This window comes from Colossoma macropomum, unplaced genomic scaffold (assembly GCF_904425465.1).
Source record: "Colossoma macropomum unplaced genomic scaffold, Colossoma_macropomum, whole genome shotgun sequence".
NCBI classification, from domain to species: Eukaryota; Metazoa; Chordata; class Actinopteri; order Characiformes; family Serrasalmidae; genus Colossoma; species Colossoma macropomum.
This window is the reverse complement of record NW_023496043.1, coordinates 1,580,001-1,601,728: the sequence shown is the minus strand read 5'-3', so window position 1 is coordinate 1,601,728 and position 21,728 is coordinate 1,580,001. Positions and strand designations below refer to the sequence as shown.

Genomic DNA, 21,728 nt, shown 5'->3' with positions numbered 1-21,728 from the left:
TTTCTCCATAATAAACCCTTTCAAATCAAACCACTCTGAGTGACTCTGTTTACATCTCAATCATTGAAATACAACTCAACCACTGAATTATTGAATAATTTGAAAAATTGGATAGAATTCCCCTTTAAGGAGCGAAGAAATGCAGCAGCATGATTGGACGAAAGGGAAAACGCCTCAAACAGTATCAGCATTCTGATTGGCTGGAAGGAGCCACCGTTCTGTCTGGTGACGTCGTCGCTGCGTAGCGCCAGCAGCGGCGGCCAATATGGCGGCGTACAGAGTCACTCCTGCCTTTCAGAGAGTTTTGCGTGCTGTAAAGGTGAGAGTTTGATTCCTGCGTGTTGAGGCGCGGCCGTAATATCGTACTGACTATCTCGAGGTTTAGTTGGAGGTTTTGAGTTACAGTGAGGAGCGCCACAAAGCCTAATTCTGCAGAAACGAGCGGGAGGCTAGCTGGGTTAGCCACTTAGCAGGTCTGAATGGAGATGTTATTTGACTGATAAGCGCGCTTCTTTATGCCTGCTTGATCTCCAGAGAGGCTGGTTTGGGCATCGCAGGTGACCGTGTGTTTGGAAACGCAGCCGTTTGATTAGTGCCGCTCCCGGGTTTAAACGATAGCTCCCCAACCTACTCTGTCAATGTCAGACCGTCCTGATGAAGCGGCTCTGGCGGTCTGAAGACTTTAAATCTCTCTGTCAGCAAACGCACAGAACCTCTCCGGCTAAAGGGCAGCATTTCAGACAACCGGACAGCCGGTGTTAACCGAGAAATTAAAAAAAAGTGGCAGTGGAGTGATAAAATATGCTTATATACAGAGCCCCTAAGGAGCCGTGGTAAAAAAAAAAAAAAAAGTTAAGGACATTGCGTTCTCTCGCAAATGTTTTGCGTTCCCTTGCAAATAAAATGCGTTCCCTCGCAAATGTGTTTTGCATTACGATGCAGCGGTTTGCATTCACTTGCAAAAGCTGTGTTTTGCATAAGCTCAGACTTGAAGCAGCTCATTGAATTTTATGTTGAGCTTGGATTGAAATATAAAGACGTGTCGCTTCTCAAAATCAAACATGATTATGCCTCTAGTGACTCAAACTGAGGCTGAGTGTCCTCGTACAGTAAAAGCTCCATTTACGGAGACTGCAGAGAACAACTGCTGAATAAACTCAGCACAGACTGGAGAAACTGGGAAAACAGTTTTTAACGTTAAATATGCTAAAAACAAAGCTCTAATGTAGGCGAAGTCGTTGGGCATCTCTGGTCCTACGTTTGCTTGCTGTCTGACGAGCATATATTTTGCGAGGGAACGGAAAACATTTGCAAGGAAATGCATTTTATTTGCGAGGGAACGCAATGTCATTAACTACTTCTTTTTTTTTTAACTACGGCCCCTTAGGGGCTCCGTACTAATAAGTGTGTATCAAACATATTTATACATTTTAGTGATACTGGAATTTTACATGTTCATATAGACAGTAGAGGTGGTTGATATGGCAAATGTAATATAACAATACTTTAGGATTTTTTTTACGATACACAATGTGTCACAATTGTTTTTCTAACATCTGATTTAGAACAGATGAAGAAGTGACACATGTTAAAAATACCATAAAAACTATGAATCCAATTACTGGTATTCAAAATTTCACACACCATGCTTTACTAATTAAATCAAATTAAACAGGACTGTTTCTGCTCTCTTCTTTAATCAAACATACTATTGGGACATGTTTTAAGTGTTGTCATGTTTCAGAATTCTATTCGATATATTATTATATAAAAGATATTAACTTTATCGCAGTATTAAAATCAGACCACTGCCATGCTACAATGTTTGTTTTGTCTTTAACTTAATAGGAAAACTTTACATTTAAGATATTTATTAGAATTTAGCTGTGTCCTTGAGTTTTGCGTTCTCCTTCATCACACCAACGTATTCAGCCATTAAAATAATGTTCTGTTACAAAGAGTAAATTACATCATTTAAGTCAGCACAGGAGCCAAGGTCAAGAGCTGATCATTTTTGCTTTCATTCAGCATGGTTGTGTAATGCCATTTTTTGTTTTCTCCAGACCTCAGAGGGTCAGTCAAGCATAATTTGTCTACCGCATCATACAAAATAGACACATTCATGGACAAGTAATGCAATTAGTGTTAGAAGGTGTAACCTTAATAACAGGGGGTGTTGTGGTCAGTTTAGCCAGAGATCGTATCATATTGTCATGTCCATTTGACGCCAGTCTTGTGAAATGACTCTTTGCGATTGCTAGCATTGTCAGATGCCTTTGTTTATTGTCTTCTTATCCAATTCATCATTTGCTCTATATATTCTCTGAGCTTGCCTGAGAAGAAATCTGAAGACATTTTTAAATCGCTCAGTGTGGCTAAAAAGGGATTTTTTTCAGTTAATAAGTAAAATAAAATTGAGATTACAAAACAATAGAACATTCAAATTTGATTGTGAAAACAAATACATGAAGATGACAATCAAAAAAGATAAACATCAGCTGTTAGATGTTTATCTAACGTATAACTATACAAAACTTCATCAATCAGGCTAATTATAACAGGTTCTGTGGCACATTCCTTATCATACTAAATTAAGTTCTTGGACATGAATGGGTTACAATAGCAGGGTTTTTCCGTTTTGGATACTTTTAATGGCCTTCAGCTGTGTCCATTTTAGGTTCATACAATCCAGATGTTTTATACTGGAAAGCTATTATGCTCTTTGGTCTCGGGTATTTATTTGTAGCACAGTTCTTGTGCCTGTGTTATCACTCTAGTTAACGCTGCTCTTTCATGTGGGATCTAGATTCAGTACTTTTCATCTTTTGTTTGTTTTTAATCATTATGTAAGACACACATTCTGATCTGAGATCGCTGTTAACAAAATGACTGTTTCTGTTTGTAGCACGCTTCCCTGCGGCCACAGTGCTGTGTCATAAGCTGCCATGCTCAATACTCCACTGTTTACGACCCAAATGAAAAGGTAAGTTCACAGCTGATCTTTAGTCACTTCATAAGCGTCAGACTTTTACAGCTGCTCCGGGGTCAGTTCAAGTGGGCCAGATTTTAAAACTGGTCTGGGATCAGTTCACATGCACCAGACTTTAGAGCTGATCTGGGATCAGATCATGTGGGCTTGACTCTACAGGTGGTCTGGGATCAGTTCATACGGGCCAGACGTTACAAGTGACCTGGAATCAGTTTGTATGAGTCAGACTATATAGCTGGTCTGAGATCAGTTCATGAGGGCTAGACTTTACAGCTGTTTTGGAGTCAGTTCATGTGGGCCAGACCTTACTACAGGCTTGGAATTAGTTCATGTGGGTCAGTCTTTACAACTGATCTAGGATCAGCTCATATGTTCCACACTTTTACAGCTGATTTAGGATCAGTTCACAAGGGGCAGATTTTGCTGCTGGTCTGGGATCAGTTTGTGTGGGTCAGACTTTACAGCTGATCTGGGATCAGTTCACATGGGTCAAACTTTACACCTGAGTTCATACGTTCCAGACTTTTACAGCTGATTTGGGATCGGTTCATATGAGCCAGGTTCATATGAGTCAGACTTCACAAGTGGACTGAGATCGGTTCATATAGATCAGACTTTAAAGCTAGCTATAATGATCTACAACTCTTTCATTTGCAAATAAATATGGATATCTGATCTTTATAAGTATGGAGCAAAAATGAATGGATGCATTATTTGGAAGGTCTCGTTCACGTGCACATTCACGCAATGCTTTACTTTTGAAGTGAAACCTTTAGCTGCTCGATTGCCAATACAAAATAACATGCCAGCATCTTAGAACTTTGATCTGCCTCCTTCAAACAAACAGCCAATGCCCAGAGGCTGTGGATATGTGTATTGTTGGGAGGGTGCCGGGTTAGAGTAAGAGTCACTCAGTGTAAACAAATGGGGAGAACGTGCTTTGGGGTAAATATTGTGTTTGTTTTGGTCAAAAGGACAGGAAGTTAAATGTAGACGTACCGCTCGGCTCATATGGACACATGATTTTAAATTGTACAATCGATTGATTGTATATAATAGATTGTAAATACTTTACTCACATTATCTGCGGTAACGCTGTAGGAAATGTATGCTTCCGAAGTGTTTTCTTTGTGTTTTCTGGAGCCTAGTAGGCTACAGAACAAAGAACTTTAGCTTATTATGTCACACTATATTTTCTGTGAAAAGAAAATCAAATTTATATCATTTTTGCCTTACCTGAAATGTAGTCAGTCAGCCAAGATAGTATCTGCAGTTTGTTTCTTAACAGGTGGAGAAACTACAAAGAAAACATACTTAAGTAGAAGTATGGGTATTGTAAGTATAGAGCCAAAAATATACTCCAGTAAACATAAAAAACTTCTGCATTAAAACAGGGTGGTTGATATGGTGAAAATATTATATCATGATATTTCAAGACATTTTCATGATACACGATATGATAGTCTTTATATTTAATAAGTTGTAACGGACAAAATAGAACCAGAAGCGCCACTTATAAAAATACTATAATAATAATAAACGTACAACTGCAGTGATTTTTATTTAATGTTTTACCGACTGCAATAAATCCAATTAAACAGACCAAATTGTGCTCACTTTGTAATAAAACTTGTGGTTTGTCAATGTTCTTTTAACTACTGATGAAATCCACAATATGCTCAGAAAGTATATTGTAATATAATTTATCATGACCATGAAAAAATATTGTCATATTGCCCACCCCCTCTTTTAAAACATACTCAAGCATATAAAAGTAAAAAGCTAAGATTTTAACAGATGTTTTCTTTGTTTGATATTGAGTGATGTGGTGGTCTGTGGAGAGGTGGCTAATGGAAACTATGAGTCCTTACCCAAAGATCAGTTAACATGGTTTTTTGGCTGTTTCGTTTGCACTGATATGAAGTTCGTCAGCTGTTTTAACAGAAACAGTAAATTAAAACATGCAGAAACTCAACAGATTGGTGAGCGAAAAAGAGAAAAATCTCCTGTCCTCCTGAAATTTGTACTTTGAAGGTCTAAATGAAAAAATGTAAGGAGTAAAAAGAAGTGTAATCGAGTATGAGTACTCAATTTCAGTAATGCTCAAATCTTGCAAAAGAATGTACAATTACAAGTACAATTACTCAAGTATTTTCCACTGCTCTTCCTTAGTTTTATGCTAATGTAGCCAACAAATAATGGAAGCTTATACCCTGGAAATCAGCATCATGCTAACTGCCTGCCTATATCATCACACGCTTAGCCTCAAAACTGTATTAAACTGTTCTCTAATCTCAAATAGACTTGTTCCTGTGTTGTGTACAGTGATTTGAAATGAACAAAAGTACATCAAATAGCCAAAACAGTACCATCTAGAAGCATTTTTGCTCATTTTAAAGATAACAGTATGTCATTCAGTGTCACTGGGACAGAATGTGGAGAAGAGAAAGTTTTTTTGCTGGTACACAAACAGCAGACAAATCAGTTGTTGTCAAAACAAATGTCTGAATCGCTGTCTGTCCTCTTTCTCTTCCTGCAGACCTTTGATAAGATCCTCATTGCAAACAGAGGAGAGATCGCCTGCAGGGTAAGTGGTCTGTATGTGTATTTCCTGCCTCTGTAGCTCCTTTGACAGTTACAGGTGTGGTTGTCTTTATACCTCTTTAGCTGACACTTGGCTTTGGGCTCAGTGATCATAGACTCATGCCCTGCATCCCATTCTATAGGCAAGGCTTTTTTAGCGATTATTTTTAGAGATTATACAGCTGTGAGTGCTCAGTTGAACATTTATGACACCTTAATGTAGCTGAATTAACTCATTAGAAGGGGTGTCTGGATACATTTGGACATACAGTGCACTGTTTGGACAGTGTTGTCTTTATAGTATTGGTTGTAATTGTGATGGCCAAATCACATTCAAATCAGTTCACATCCAGTTCAGCTAAGGCCTCCACAGGCCTATGTGAAACCCACTCAGTAGAGACTGACTAAAGCCCAGAAAGTGTTGTCATCTTCTAAAACATTAATTGACTCTTCTGCTTGACCTCAGGTGATTAAAACATGCAAGAAGATGGGAATCAAGACCGTCGCTGTGCACAGTGACGTGGACTCAAGTTCGGTGAGTGTGTTCCACCCACACAAAGCAACCAGTGTAAAATTAGCCATTGACTTTCTGGTTCCAAACTGTAAAACTAGGGCTGTCACTGTCGATCACATGAGATCCTATGATAAATAAGGCTGTTGGGCCGAGCGTCTCGCTTGCGATCCATCCTGAGAAAGTGCCGATGGCTCCATGAATCATCAGCCTGTTGAATCTGAGTTTATGTGTGCTACCGTGTTTCCTATCACTGTATAAAAGATGCACTGTGTCATCTTTTGCTGTTCCTTTCTTTACTGTTGGCTGTTTCCAAACTCATTTAGGATGCAGTTCAGATAGATAAATGCTTATTATTATTTTGTTTAATCAAAGTAATGATTAAAAGGCTACATGAGCTAAATGTTCGCAAGTATAGTTTGTGACACAAAATAAATACAAATTTACTCTTATTTTTGGCTTTTAATGTGAAATAAATGCAGCAACAGTGCTGAGGCATCACTTAATGACCAGAGAAGGGCAGATTAAACAGTGGAATTATCTACACTTTGTGTCATCCTTAAAGGGTTAATCAAGCAATCCATTTTCTAAAAAAGACCCATCAAAAATAGACTTTATTAATCAATTACAAAACATACAGCATTCTTCAAAGGTTCGAATATAGTTCAATGGAAAAAAAGTAAGCCAGAAAGCTTTAGAAACACTATGTACAGTAATAAAATGCATATAAATGGGTGTCCCTCAGGATCTGTTTATTAATGTATGAGTGGTAGAAGAATTTAAAATGTATATAATCATCATACAAAATGATACCTAATCAGTTCTGATTCGTCAAGAAGTAAAATTATGATCCATTTTTTCAGTCAAGTAATCGAGTTTAATGAACCAATCTTGGCAGCCCTGTGAAAAGTCAGAGTTTCGGTTGATTTAGTTATGTAAAAGTTGTTATAACTCAGGTAACTAAAACCAGCACTGTCCTGCCCCCTGCCACCCCCCAAAGCTCATGGAGGGCTGTTTCTACCCCCGTAATGCGATGGCTATCAGTCATCCCCCTCTTCCATATGCATGGAGAGGGTCTTTCACACCAGGCCCCCTGCTGCTGAAGTCCAAATTGGGGGAGGGGAATGTGGGGCAGGGGGAGATGTTGTGCATTTGATTGGAAGCCTCTAAAGAGCTTCTAAATAAAGATTCCCTTTAACAGAACAGCAGGGGAGCTGCCTGTACGCATACAAGAGCAGTTTAGTCCATATTTGCTGGGCTTTTGGGATGGACTTGTTCTTTTTTTGTGGGGGGTAAACTTCTTAAACTGCTGCCATACTATTCAGTTATTACTGAATATTTATGACTTAATATTCAGCATCTGCTATGAATTTGTCAGCAACTGTTATGAATCTGTTAGTATCTACTTTGAAACTAATATGTACGTTCTGTGGTTGTAAGAGTGATGATTAGAAATGTGAACCAACATACAGACCATATTAGAGTTCATTAAGGTTAATAGTTTAGGTCTAAACAGTGAGGCTGATGTTCAGTGCTGTGTCTTCTCACATACAGCGCTGTGCAAAAGTCATAGGCAACCGTAAAAACTGTTTAAAGCTATTTATCTTTACAATAACTGTTTTTTGCTTATAAAATGCTATAACATTAGAAGAAATGCAATTTTTTTCCCCTAAATATAAATATGTTGGTTAGGAAAATACAGTTCATCTCTGGTTCCTGACAGGTTTGGTTCTCAGTGAACTCTGTTGCATGGGTTGGTTAAATTCCATCAGCAGCACTCCTCATATTTTATAAAGAAAGAATTAGATAAACTGTGTATTGATGGTAACTCCTCGAGCAGAGCTTTGGAAATGGATAAGCTGACACATTGATGCATCAGATCACAATGTTTTTTGTTTATAGTAATGTTAGTGTTTTTCTTCTTTAAGAGATATGCTTACTTCCAGAAAAATGACTTTCCTTATAATTTTCTCAGATGCCTAAGACTTTTCCACAGTAATGTATGTATTACATCATGGAGCTTTTTTTCATAGGACAGTGCTTATCAGCTCTTATCTAGGAACTGCTGTTATTGCACAAACATCAAATGTATTCAATTTTCTGTTTTCCTCTTATAGTTTTTTTAAAGCAATATCATTAAATAAAACTGGGTCACACTTTACTGGCTACATAACATCAACAAAACCATGCCATAAACATGTCATGTTATTATTGCCATATATCATAAAGCTTAATGTGATGTTGGCTAGCTAGAGTACATGGCCAAATTTAGCATATGCCACACGTTTTCAGGACATCCAACATTCTAACGTATTTCATTAAGATTGCTTGTAATAGTAATATGACACTCTCATACCTCTGAACAAAATCTGTCATGATAACCTGACATCTTCCATGACATGTTTATGGCACTGTCGTATCAGTGGGTTCAAGCAAAGTGTTGCAAATACTGAAAACTTTAAAAAAGTGCAAGCAAAATTCAGGCCTTACGATTTCTGCTGTTGTATTGCGTATAGCGAAAAGCAGTAGCAGCAGCAATCTTAAAGCCCGAATTTGCCTGTCATTTAATAAGAAACACTGTCATAGAGTGTCAGAAACCACATAAGTAAGTCTAGTTTGAGTTTACTGAACAACTCGACACAATGTAAGGCAAGTGTGTGTTTATAACATGTTTGCATGCCGCTAACTGGTGGTTATGCGCTTTATTTCAAGGTGTTTGTCTTTAATTAGGAGTATCAAATGTGCCTTTTATATGAACATAGCCTACTAATACAGATCCTAGTGTTGGCGTACATTTATATATCGCTGTTGTCGGAAGAAAACCTCGTATCTCCATAATGGTAACTTTACAGGAAAAGGAAAAAACAAACTTTACTTTTAATTTAATAAAAAGTCAATGGAACCAGAATTTTTTCCAAGTAATTTTGGGCCGTTTCTTTTGGTCTATCCTTTATGGAATTTATACACAATTTAAAAGACATCTGACATTTTCAAATTATGTCAAAAACTGAAAAATGACAAAAATGGAGATACGAGGTTTTCTTCTGACAGCAGCGATATGTACTTTTTTCACTACATTATGCATGTGGTCACTGTTTGGAGAAAACATTATCTTTACAGGGGAAGCAAAGAACATTCTTAACTTTCAATAGAGGTTAGTGTAACAATTTTATTCTATTCCACTTCTGTTGGTCCATTTGTGATAATTTTTTTTTCACAATTTGAGACGTTGGAGGTTTTGTTTCGACAGCGACGATATGAATCAATGGAATACACAGTGTGTTTTCACTGCATTCCACCATTTCTATTGGACACAGAAGTCAATTGTAAACGTAACTGCTGTTTCCTTTTTTATGGAGACTGTCCTTCGCTGCCTCAGGTTAAAAAGAAGCCGAAAGTTAACCTTCTTCTCGTTGCTGTGGGTAAACCCTTCCCACGCTGCCAGACGTATTGGGAGTTTATTGGGCTCCAGAGACAAATGGTCTGAAGGACTGGAGCCCTGATGGTTAGAGAGGAGCCAGACAGAACACACATGACCTGCTTTAACACACTGTAAAACCACTGACCTCACAGATGGCTGGAGGACCGCAAGCGTCAAAGACCTCAGTGTTAGAGGATCTTGGTGACTGTAACTAAAAAAAAATCTCTTTCTCCTTTTTGGATCCAGAAAATATGATTGGATGATGATTTACTGATTCTTCCAGATGAAAAATGAAAATGTGAAAAACGGTTCGGTTATTCAGTAAATAGGTTATTAGTGCTGGGTGACGTTGATATAAATCAGTATTGCAATAATTTATGAATGTATTACAGTATCATGGTGCCAGATAAAATTAATAATAAATAAAATAAAATTAATTAATAAATAAAATTAATGGATCATGGATCTTAAAAAAAAAAAAGTAATAATATTTCTTAAACTGAAAAGCAGTTCACAGTGTACAGATTATAGACCAAGTATCGCCCAGTACTACATGTCACAGCTACTGTCATCTTATAATGATGGCCTGGGATGCTTCATGCTTCAAACTTATGAAAATGATCAGCTTGAGTCAATCAAATCAGCTCATGGGATCAGTATTTTAACTTCAACCTTGTCTTTGTCTGAGTGTCAGAGGCCTTTTTATTATTAATTTACCCTGTTTTAAATGGCATACAATCTATTAGTTTTATCTAGCATCATATTTTGAATGTTTATTGTGGTTTGCCAGGCACTTTTAGATGTAATCATGAAACACTCTAGCATTTTTAATAGTCTACATTACTAATATCCTATAAGCCTGCATCGTTAACAATTTTGCCAAATACTGAGGGGAACAAAATTACATTGCAGAATAAAATGTTTCCATTGTGGCTGGCTTTTTTATAGTGCTGTCAACCCTCATTTAAGGCTACTTTAACCTGTTATGCTAACTTAGTAAATATTTTCTAGCTAATGCTAAAGCTTCAGCCTCAAAGCTGTCCAGCACACTATACATAAAAGTGACCTTATAATTAAAAAGGCAAATCTAATGTAGGGTTGGCTGGTATCCTACCTTTTTACATACCTTCAAAACAGTCTTTAGATATTATTGCGGTATATGGTATAATTATTGGGCAGTGTGTGATTTTTAAAGCATATTAAAGCAAGTTAACATGTCAAGCCATCTGTCTAACAGGTGCTAATATTCAACAGTGCTACTAACTAAGAGAGCGGAGCTTTTAGCATTACCTTATCTAGCTTTATAACAACTCTGCCCATCACAGAACATGTTCAATTCTGGCTAACTAAAGCACTGACACAAGTTTAGATTATAATGATTCAAGTCTGAGGGAGTGAAGTCGAGTAAATGGCATTGAAGGTACAGAAAAGCGAAATTAAACTCTGTGATGTGTGGATTTGTGGCTGACTGGCTAACTTGACATTAGCTTGATTCTGACTAGTTGCTGCTCTGCTTAAACAGATTTACATGATATAAACTGATCTCTGACGGAGCAAAAGTTAAGTGACTGTTGTTGGAGTGACAGGAAGCCAAAGTTGAAACTGTTTTGTTGTGTTTGGGACTGGAGTGTTTTGGCTAAGCTAACAAGAGCTAAGTTAGCAGGCCAGGCATGCCAGACACCACAGCACAAGCTTGCTAGCTAACTGATCCCAAAATGACAATCCTTTTAGAGGATATCTGAGAGCGCAAAGCTGAATGACAGGTATTAGAGTGAAACCCAAAATTAAATGCTTTCTATAGTGAGTCGCACTATTTTACTGAAATTTTTCCTGGCTTTAATTTTTTCCCACCTCTTTCTCTAAGCACCAAATAGCAATCAGTTCCCACACCACCAATCATATCTACCAAATCAGTGCTTAGTGTTTAGTTAAATAGCTTTAAATATGATGTTCTCAGGTGTCTTAAGACCTTTGCATAGTGTATCCAAAGGAATGGCATTATGTGGACAGGAGAGCCAATGCTAGACCAGCACTCTTGCTCTGAGGAGCTTCCACTGATGTTGAAGTGAGTCAGATATGGGTGGTCACAGTACTGGTGGGCTATAGGGCTGCTTAGCCGAATATATTTCCTGCTCTGACATCCAGTGAAGTGAGATAATGAGCCGATACTGCCGTGTTGGAGCAGGAAAAACACTATACTATGCAGTGCTGAGATCCAGGATGGTCATCTCTGACCTCTGCTATCTTAGAGAGCTCAGAGGTCTTTGCCCTTGACCCGGATCTACAGTACACCGTAGGAGCAGTGTGTCGCACGTCTCCTCAGTAACGCGTGTGTGTTAAGTGAAGCGGTGTGGAGGGCAGCAGCTGGTTAGTGAGTTTGTTCTGACGCTCTGCTGTTGCAGTTGTCAGTGTTAATGTCTCCCTGGGGGTGAAGTCTGTCACCTCATTAGTCGACCACATTCCTACTGAGGTGTGCGTGTTACTCGGCCTGTTACGTAGGGCTGGCTCAAATTATTACAATACTCCAGTATTCGTTTGTTATGTTGGTGTTCGTGTCCTTATTAACTGATCAGAAGGTTGGTCTTTTGTTATCGCTTTAAACCCTGAGAGAATTCTCGAACACTGACAACTCAGAGTTTTAAACAAAACATTTTATCATTAAACCAGGAGAAAATGGCAGTGATGTAGTGATGGTTGTGATATCAGGCTTTAACATTCATGTAATTCCTAAGTAATCTTAGCTGAAGGATAAACACAGCTGCATTCCACCCCTGTGATTTCTCAGTGTCGACCTGCTTCTTTGACTGAAGAAAGAGAAGTTAGTGAAATATATTAAAAAGGCAAACAGTGATTAAATTAACACAGGGTTTCTCAACCACTGGGCCACGGACTACACGTGGGCCATAAAGCACCCTTTGTTGGTCCTCAGGCCAGTGCTGAGTGGCCAGTGGTCTATAGTGGGCCAGTGATGGTACTGTCAGTGCAAAAAATGTACTTAATAATATTAAAAATAAATATATTATGAAATGTTCTCAAACGGTAAACAATATTAATACAAGTCATACAACAATGGTGCACAGAGCAACATCATCTACTTTTTGCCCCTTGTCTCTCGAAACAAAATACACTGCCCCCGAGGTGTCAGTTGTCCACTCGTGAGTGAAAAATTTAGATGAATTTGCAACCAGTTCTGCCTGATTTCAGGTATAAAATAAGCTTATGTTTGCCTAATCTGTTCTTTAATGTTCACTGAGATACATGCCATGTTGTGCTGCACAAAAGTGTTGATTTTTTTTTTTTTTTTTCTTGTGAGCCTTCATGCTTACTAGTGGACCTTAAATAGGTGGACCTTAAGGTGGAAAATGTTGAGAACTCCTGAGCTAAGAGAAATATCCAAAGATTCAAATTGTTTGGCGACAGTTTCAACTGTTGAACGACATTCTGGTGAAGAAACCGAGCATCTTCAGTCACTCTTGTAGCTGCCATGGAGCTAAGAGACAGAGATAGACAGAGACAGCAGGATAGCTAATAGGTTTAACTGATCACACAAGATGTGAACGGTCATAGGTTTATACAAATTTATTGTAAAACTCTGAAATAAGTCACCATGTCCTTTTATGTTCGCCTGTTTCAAAGTTATTTCTCTTGTGATGGAATTGAACGAGGACCACTATGATTGTAAACAAAGATTTTAACAGATTTACCTTGTGAAATTACTTCTGTATCAGCGCAAAAATCCAGTCATATTCATCTGTCTCCTTATCTGACATAACGTTACAGCATCTGTCTCTCAGCCTCTTAGGGGCATCCATCATAAAACCGATGTATAAATGTGTAAAACTATTTGACAGAAATCAGAAACTGAAGTATTTTGATTAAAAAAAAGACTTAAAATTATTTTGTTTTAAGGGTAGTAATATTACTATTAACAAATGTTGGAAGCCTGTAAAAAGCTATTTGTGTCAGCTCTTCTTTTTTGGTACTGACTGAATTACTTCAAGACTACAGCGTATCAGAAAATTCCATGTCATTTAATACCAAATTTGAATAGCCAAGTAACCAATCTTATCAGTGTCAGTGAGCCTGGTGTTTTGGCTGTGGGGATGTTAGGGATACACCGATATGAGAATTGTGGGCTGATTTCAATGTCCGATATTTTTCATGTACATATCTGCTGATTAAAATACATAAACATTTATAAAATGTAGAAACTGGGATCTACATAAACTACAGTTGTGCCATAAAATTAATAAAATTCAGGCATTTTTGCTCAATATCTCAGCATTTAATGTACTTATATAATGATAGTATACTAGAAGTGTGGGTTACATGGCGAAAGCATCGTGATACTTGATGATATTTTCATGATAACACGATACATATTATGTTGCTTAGGTATTCTCAGCAAAGTGTATTGTGACAATTTTTCATGATAACATACCGTCATATTTCACACTCCTACCCCTTTATACACTGATGTGTTAAGGCTGAGCATAGTGCTAGTAAAGAACTGCTGAAGGATGTTAGTCACTGAACTTACAGAACTAGCATGGTCATTTTTGTTGTTTGTGTGTGTTTCCCTCAGGTTCATGTGAAGATGGCAGATGAGGCAGTGTGTGTAGGCCCCGCCCCCACCAGTCAAAGCTACCTCAATATGGACGCCATCATGGAGGCCATCCAAAAGACCGGAGCTCAGGCTGTGAGTGTCCTCTTATAGAGAAAGATAGTGGGGAAAAGAAACTTTGTTTTTGCTCATTTCCCCCTTTTTAAAACAATTTCTTTAAGAAAAAAAATCTTTGATCATGCCACCTTAGCTTGACTCAGTTATGATTCTTCAGGGGATGATTCAATACATCATGAAAAATCATTTCACCTCAAATCAATTAATATTGTTTTGATTCAGAGTAATTGTTAAAATTTAAAACAATTCATTGAATACACATTTATGACTTGAGCGACTGTTTACACAGCAAGTTATTATACACAATACAATTACTGCAGTAAGTTTTTGTGATTTTTCAATTTGAACTTTTTGGTAAAAAGTGCTTCAACCCACTGTCATCTTCAAAAAATGACAAAGAGTAAAAGTTATTCTAAGCAATAATAAAGAACTATGAGTCAGTATTTTCTAAAAACGATTAAACAACTGCAGAAAAAAGTAGTTTAAATAGGATGAGTGTGAAACTAAACTCAGGGTTAAAGGGGTTAAAGACACTCTTGAATTTCAAACTGATTATGATCAAGAAAAGCTGACGAGCCATTGCTGTCCCTCAAATTCTTTCCCCTTAAGCAAATTTCCAAAGTTTAAGAATATACAGTTGTTTACAAAGATTCGAACACTTGATCAAACTGCATGTTCCTAAGTGTAAATAATATAATCCTCTACACAGAACACAGTTCTGCACATTTTGATGCAAAAAAAAAAGGATTTAGTTGTACGGTTACTAGTGCTGGGTGATGTTGGTCAAATTCAGTGTCAGTATTTAATTTCACCATCAGTATTTTCAGAATATATCACAAACCCGTGCTCTACAGAGAACACAATTCTGCACATTTCAATGCACAATTACTGTTTAATTGCTGATTTTAGCACACTGTAAAAAATACAATTAATCATAAAATGTGGCCTGTGCAAAAGTTATGATAAATTTTTTTATTTTGTTTTTTTTTTCCCTGCAATATGTTAAACTAATCAAATACATAGAAAATGTTCCAAAATTAATAAAAAAAAAATGTCACGCTAAGTTTCACTTAGAAAATCAACAAAACGTAATTTGACCGGGGGTGTTAAAACTTTTGCATACGACTGTAGGGCTGCTTCTTTTTTCTTTTTTAACTGTATATTCCCTTGCTTTCCTAGGTTCATCCTGGCTATGGGTTCCTCTCTGAGAATAAAGAGTTTGCCAGAAGGCTGGTGAGTCCGCTAACTATTACATTCAGAGAGAGAATGAATGAAAGAGTGAAAGAATGAAAGAGAGAGGGATTGGGAAATGAATATTTAAATGTCTTTGTTTTACAGTTGAGGTCAGAATGACCCCCTTGCATGCTAATCTTCCAACCCACACACACAGTGTGTTTTTGTAATTAACAGCTCAGAGCCCCCCTGTAGTAATTTAATTAAAGGTGAGCTCTAAGGTGAGAAGATTATTTGCGAACCAAATAAAAGCAGAGAGGCCAAAAGGTCAGAGGATAAATTCTCTCTCTCCGTTACAGCTCGCTCTTCAGCTTTTCTGTAGCCTTTCTCTTTAGATTTCTCTTTTAGGTTTAGAGTTAAAATGACGGTGAAAATGGACAGATTTTTCAGATTTTTTGTTGTTATGCAGTGATTGAGGTGTAAATAAAATCGGTTCTTCGTTTAGACATTTACCAACTCGATTTCTTTACAGTGGTGGTGATAGGAACCACTGGGCGCAACATCTGTAATGTAAATATTGGTATTTTATTTACTCTCTAAAACCACCAGTCAACCTACATATGAGTTTTTATGTGTGATGTTTATGATGGTAAAATAGTGGTAAATCTGAAAAATACATATTTTTTGGGTAACATTTTGCCTTAGAACATCCTGCTTGTACCACGAATGAATTTGAAAAAATACATTTAGGCCAAAATCTTCTCTCAGAACTGTCATAAATCAATGTCTCTGGCGCCAGACAGTGTATTCATGACCATTTCATGTAGTAACTTTCTGCAAGGGAGCTTTTAAACTCCTCAGACGTCTGTTTGCTATCATCACTACTGTGAACAATTCTGACTTCACCAAAATAAAAACAATTAATTGGCTGATTGCTGGTTGTAAAGTGTTAAAGTAAATGTTGTAAAGTTTTGTAAAAACGTAAAGTATTTACAAATTTACTGCCGATTCAAAACCAATAGAAATGTGAGACAATCCGAGCTGTTACTATTGTTTTGCTGTACATTCTGAATTATCAAAGTATATATACATTTTTGGTTGATTGCATAGTTATACAATGAATTAGAGTTACATTCCTTTATATTTTGTCGGTTATTTTTTGACGGGTTATGTTTTTTTTCTGCAAAACAAGACAGTAAGCTCAACAATCAGTTGATCAATTTGAATAATGATCATAATCAAATATATTCTGCTCCTAGATTTAGGCACTTCAGACAGAATTTCTCTGCTCGTTCAAATGAGCTACGAGTGAGGAATAATTTATGTAAATAAACACAACACACTTATCGCCAGTGAACACTGATGCTTTTAGGGGTTAATGTCAATGCAATGCTAGTTCAAGTCATACAGAAGTTTTAGTATTACAGCGAACACAAATACTGTGGGCGTTATTTTTGCCGTATTTTTTTGCCCCGTGCTCTTCAGCTGAAACTGTTTTTGATTCTGAATCGTGAGACGATACAAAACGGGGCCGGCGGAACCATAAGGAGCGGCCTCCAGCCGGGCCACCCTGTTACCATGGCAACCGTGCCAACCCCCTGTGCCAACTTGATATCTTTTTCCGCCCTTGTTGGATTTGCACTGGATCTGGAACGGCAGGTTTTCTGACACTTCGCAGAAAAATGCAAATACAGTTCGCACTTTTTAAAAAAATGTTTTTTTTAAACCCTTCAGAATTCACTGAGCGATCTTTTGATCCCAGAGAGGTCTCCTCTGTTCTCCTCCTCAACTGCCTCACTGCGGGATACACACACACACTGCACTGCGGGACACTCCTCCTCAGTGTGAGGAAGAGCGAACAGAATGTGACAGACCAACATCTACAAACCCTCTCTCTATCCATCTCTCTCTCTCTCTCTCTCTCTCTCTCTTTTTCTTTCTGTCTGTTTTCCCCTTCGCTCTCTATCTGTCTTTTTCTCTCTCTCTCGGAATTTCTCTCTCCCCCTCTCTCCCCTGTCTTTTTCTCTTTTTTTCTCTGCCTTTCCCTTTAAGCAGTCAATAGGAGTGTTTGTCAGTGTGATGACGCTGGAGAAAGCGGGGTTCCTCGGAAAACTCCTTTGATCTAATTCAGGATCAGGATCAGGTGCAGGCACTTGTTGTCCCAGCAACCCCGACCTCACACTGATACACAGTGTAGTAACTGTGGTGCAGACCTCAGATTACTCCCTTCCAAAGCTCTCTGCTGTAACAGTACTGCAATCTGTGCTCTTCCTCATTACTTATGCTTGTGGTCTTTACTAACGGAAGATAATAATAATGATAATAATAAAGCTGTCTATACTACCAGTTAGTAGTTTAAACACACTGACACAAAGAACGTGGAACTATTTTACACATTGCAGAATAAAAGTGAAAACATCAGAACTATGAAATAACATATATGGAATTGTGTCATGATAGTCAAAAACAAATAAAAAAAAATCTGTCTTTGTTTCTTCACGCTAACCCTTCCTCTTGCCGGTCTCTTAGGCAGCTTCATTGGGAGCCATTTAAGAGACTTTTCCAACAGGCCTGAATTAAGTTGAGTTAATTTGAATTAAAATCCATAAGCTCAGTATACTGCATTTGCTTGCTACCTGAAAACTATTTGCTTGCATCTTAGCTCCTCCCTCTGAGAAGAAATGCAAAGACCAGTTACACGGGTGGAGGAACATTTGACCCCAAACGTTCACCAAATGAGATGTCCTTCACTCAGTCATGAGTTTTATCACCTGTTACTGGTATCTAAGAGTAACAAACACGCGTCTTGTTATCAAAACATGCTTTATTAAAATTCACAAGCGCTTACTGTTTAACTTTCATAAACTCTCCTGTTAACTGAAATTGTTCAGTAGAAACACAGGGCGGTGGAGAGCAATGTACCTACGTCATGTACTACATTAAAAAAAACAACAAAAAGTATGCAAAAGAATTTTAAAATTATGTTGCATAGCAGTGGCAGCCTGAATTCTGTCTGTACTTTTTCCACTTTTGTAGATAGCAGTTAGTCATACGTTGTCAGAAACTGCATAAGCGAGTACAACCCCTTTTCCAAAAAGTTGGGATGCTGTGCAAATGTAAGCAAAAACAGAATGCAATGATGTGCAAATCATTTAAACCCACATTTAATTAAAAATAGTACAAAGACAACATCTAAAATGAGAAAGTTCATTGTTTAATGAAAAATATATCCAGGTTTTGATTTTGATGCCAGCAACACATTTAAAAAAAGGTGAGATGGGTGCAACAAAAGCCAGGTAAAATTGTGAAATACTAAAAAAGCATCTGGTTGAACATCTCACACCTAATTAGGTTAATTAGCAACAGGTCAGTAACATGATTGGGTATAAAAAAAAGCAGCATCCCAGAGAGGCTGAGTCTTTCAGAAGAAAAGATGGGGAGGAGTTCACCACTCTGTGAATGACTGCATGAGCAAATAGTGCAACAATTCAAGAATAACATTTCTCAACGTAAAATAGCAAAGAACTTGGGGATTTTATCATCTATGATTCATAATAACTTTAAAAGATTCAGAGAATCCAGAGAAATCTCTGTATGCAAGGAACAAGGCCAAAAAACAATATTGGCTGGCCGTGATCTTTGGGCCCTGAGGTGGCAGTACGTTAAAAACAGACATGATTATGCTGTGGAAATCACTGCATGGGCTCAGAAACACTTCTGAAAACCTCTGTCTGTAAACACAGTTTGTCGCTGCATCCACAAATGCAAGTTAAAAATCCACCATGCAGAGAAGAAACCATATTTAAACAGGATCCAGAAACACTGCTGCCTTCTCTGGGCCCAAGCTCATTTAAGATGGACTGAGGCAAAGCAAATTCGAAATTCTTTTTGGAAATCATGGATCCACATCTTCAGGGCTAAATAGGAGAGTGACCATCCAGCTTGTTATCAGTACACAATTCAGAAGCCAGCATCTGTGATGGTACTTGCACATCTGTGGAGGCATCATTAATGCTGAACAATATATACAGGTCTTGGAGCAACATATGCTGCCATCTAGGCAACGTCTTTATCAGTAAAGGCCTTGATTATTTCAGAAAGACAATGGTAAACCACATTCTGCATGTATTACAGCAGCATGGCTCTATAGTAAAAGAGTCCGGTGCTAAACTGGCCCACCTGCAGCCCAACCTATCACCCACTTAAAACATTTGCCACGTTATGAAATGAAAAATATGGCAAAGGAGTCCCTGAATGGTTGACCAGCTGTAATCCTATATCAATCAAGAATGAGAAAACATTTCACTTTAAAAACTACAGCAATTGATGTCCTCAGTTTCCAGACACTTGTTTAAACATTTGATATGTTGTCTTTGTACTATTTTCAATTAAATATAGCATTTAAATGATTTGTACATTGTTGCACTCTGTTTATGTACTTTTTTTTAACACAGCATCCCAACGTTTTTTGTTAACAGAGTTGTATTTGAGATTATTGGACAATGCAACACAAGTTATCCCCATAGCTCCAGTGCAAAACTAAAGAATCAGACTTCAGACACCACAAATGTCTTTGCTGTTAGAGAGGAAAATTGTGTAAATTTAACTTGGCTGAACCACTGCTTTAAATGAGCTGTCAGAAAACAGGGCTGACTAAAAAGGGGAGGAGACATCTGGCAACTTTGAGTGATTGATAGATTGACTTTGATTGACATACAAAGCCAACTTGGACTTCAGTTTCATAAATCAGTAACAGAGGATTTTGTCTATCAGGCACTTTTCAAATGTCTTGAAGTATCTGAAAAGAGTCCTGAAGTATCTGCATCGATTTTTTGGGAAGTTAAAATCCATGGTAATAAATTAAAATGATATTCAGTAAAGAGTATCAGAGTATTTTCAAATGGAAATAAACGAAAAGGCTCCCGTCACGTTTGTGTAACAGAATAATCAAAGTGAATAGGATCAAAGTGAAATAATTGTAATTGAAAAGAATCATAATACACTGAATCATTACCTGAAGCATCATAAATAGCATTATTTTGAAATATGAGATTTTGTAATGCATTTAATCATTTCTTAAAGAATCGTAATTTAGCCGTGTAATAATACACTGAACCTTTGTTCAAATTGAATCATTTTGAGTTTTGATTTTTGAAATTTCATGATTTGCTGAATTATTTCTTAAAGAATCATAAATCAATCAAGTCTTAATACACAATTATTTCCTAATACTTTATAATAATTTTGAAATGTGAGTTTTCATTATGCGTCGAATGTTTTTTTTATTGTAGTTCAGTATACTGGATCATGTTTGAAAATATCAATCATTAAACCAGTGAATCATTTTGTAAAGCGTTGTAATCATATTGAATTGTTTGAAATGTGAGATTTCATGATTCTGTGAATAATTTATTGACTAATTTAATAATGAGTCATAATTAATTTGTTGCAAGAGAGATTTAAACCCCTAGTTTATAGTCATGGTTCATTCTTCCCTTTTCTATCACTGCTAGAGTGTTTGATGGCTTTTCTCTGCACCACACACACACACACACACACACACACACACACAGAGTGGGCCGTCGCCTGCCTTCTGTGCGTGTGGAAATGAAGATGTCATTACATTAGCAGCTGAATGGTGATCCTCCCCCTCTACACACACGCACACACACCACACACATTCACATATGAATACAAGGTGAATGAGCCCCCTCTTTGTGAATGAAAGCCCCCTCTGCCCGACAGTTAGTACACTTTTATGCAACGCAAACGACTGGCCTGAAAACCCTCGGGCCCAGAAAGATCTGTTAGGATTACCTCTATGGCCTCTTTACCATGGCAAAAAGACATTGCCTTTGAATAGGGGAGAGGAGATTGACTTGAGAGTTGAAGTGGGCTTTTAGGGGGAGCTTGAAAAGTGTGTGTGTGTGTGTGTCAAGGCATGTGTGCTGTATCACTGGCACAGGGGGAACTTCTCAGAATTCAAATTTTGTCCCCCGCACTTTTACATTAGCTGTTAATAGTGGGAGAAAGCGCTAAATAGGTTAGGTCTGCTCTTGCTGTCATGATCCAGATGAAATAAAGAGAAGGATAACATGGACTAATTAACAAAACTCCGTCTGAACTAGAACTTCACCACCGATATAGGGAACAGTAGGCTAACCTAAGTTAACACATCCTCTACAGAGGACAAACGTCTGCACATTTTAATGCACAGTTGCTGTTTGTTTGCTGAATTTAACAGATGAAAATAAAACATAAAAAAAGTTGCCAGTGCAAAAGTTAAAGCACATATATTTTTTAGGTTTTATTGTGTTCCAATATGTTAAACTCAGCGAATAAAAGGAAATTGTGCCCTGATTATGTTCTC

The 21,728-nt window shown here is 37.5% G+C and overlaps 1 protein-coding gene across 1 annotated transcript in view; it reads left to right on the top strand.

Moving 5' to 3' along the window:
* The first annotated feature begins 235 nt into the window (after positions 1–235).
* The window catches only part of pcca (propionyl-CoA carboxylase subunit alpha), a 56,286-nt gene continuing 34,793 nt past the window's right edge, over positions 236–21,728 (top strand). Inside the window, exons 1-6 of the mRNA XM_036564835.1 lie at positions 236–319; positions 2,906–2,983; positions 5,529–5,576; positions 6,039–6,107; positions 14,090–14,203; positions 15,365–15,418. Coding sequence (XP_036420728.1) covers positions 266–319; positions 2,906–2,983; positions 5,529–5,576; positions 6,039–6,107; positions 14,090–14,203; positions 15,365–15,418 — 417 coding nt within the window. The 5' untranslated portion in view covers positions 236–265. The remainder of the gene's footprint in view (positions 320–2,905; positions 2,984–5,528; positions 5,577–6,038; positions 6,108–14,089; positions 14,204–15,364; positions 15,419–21,728) is intronic.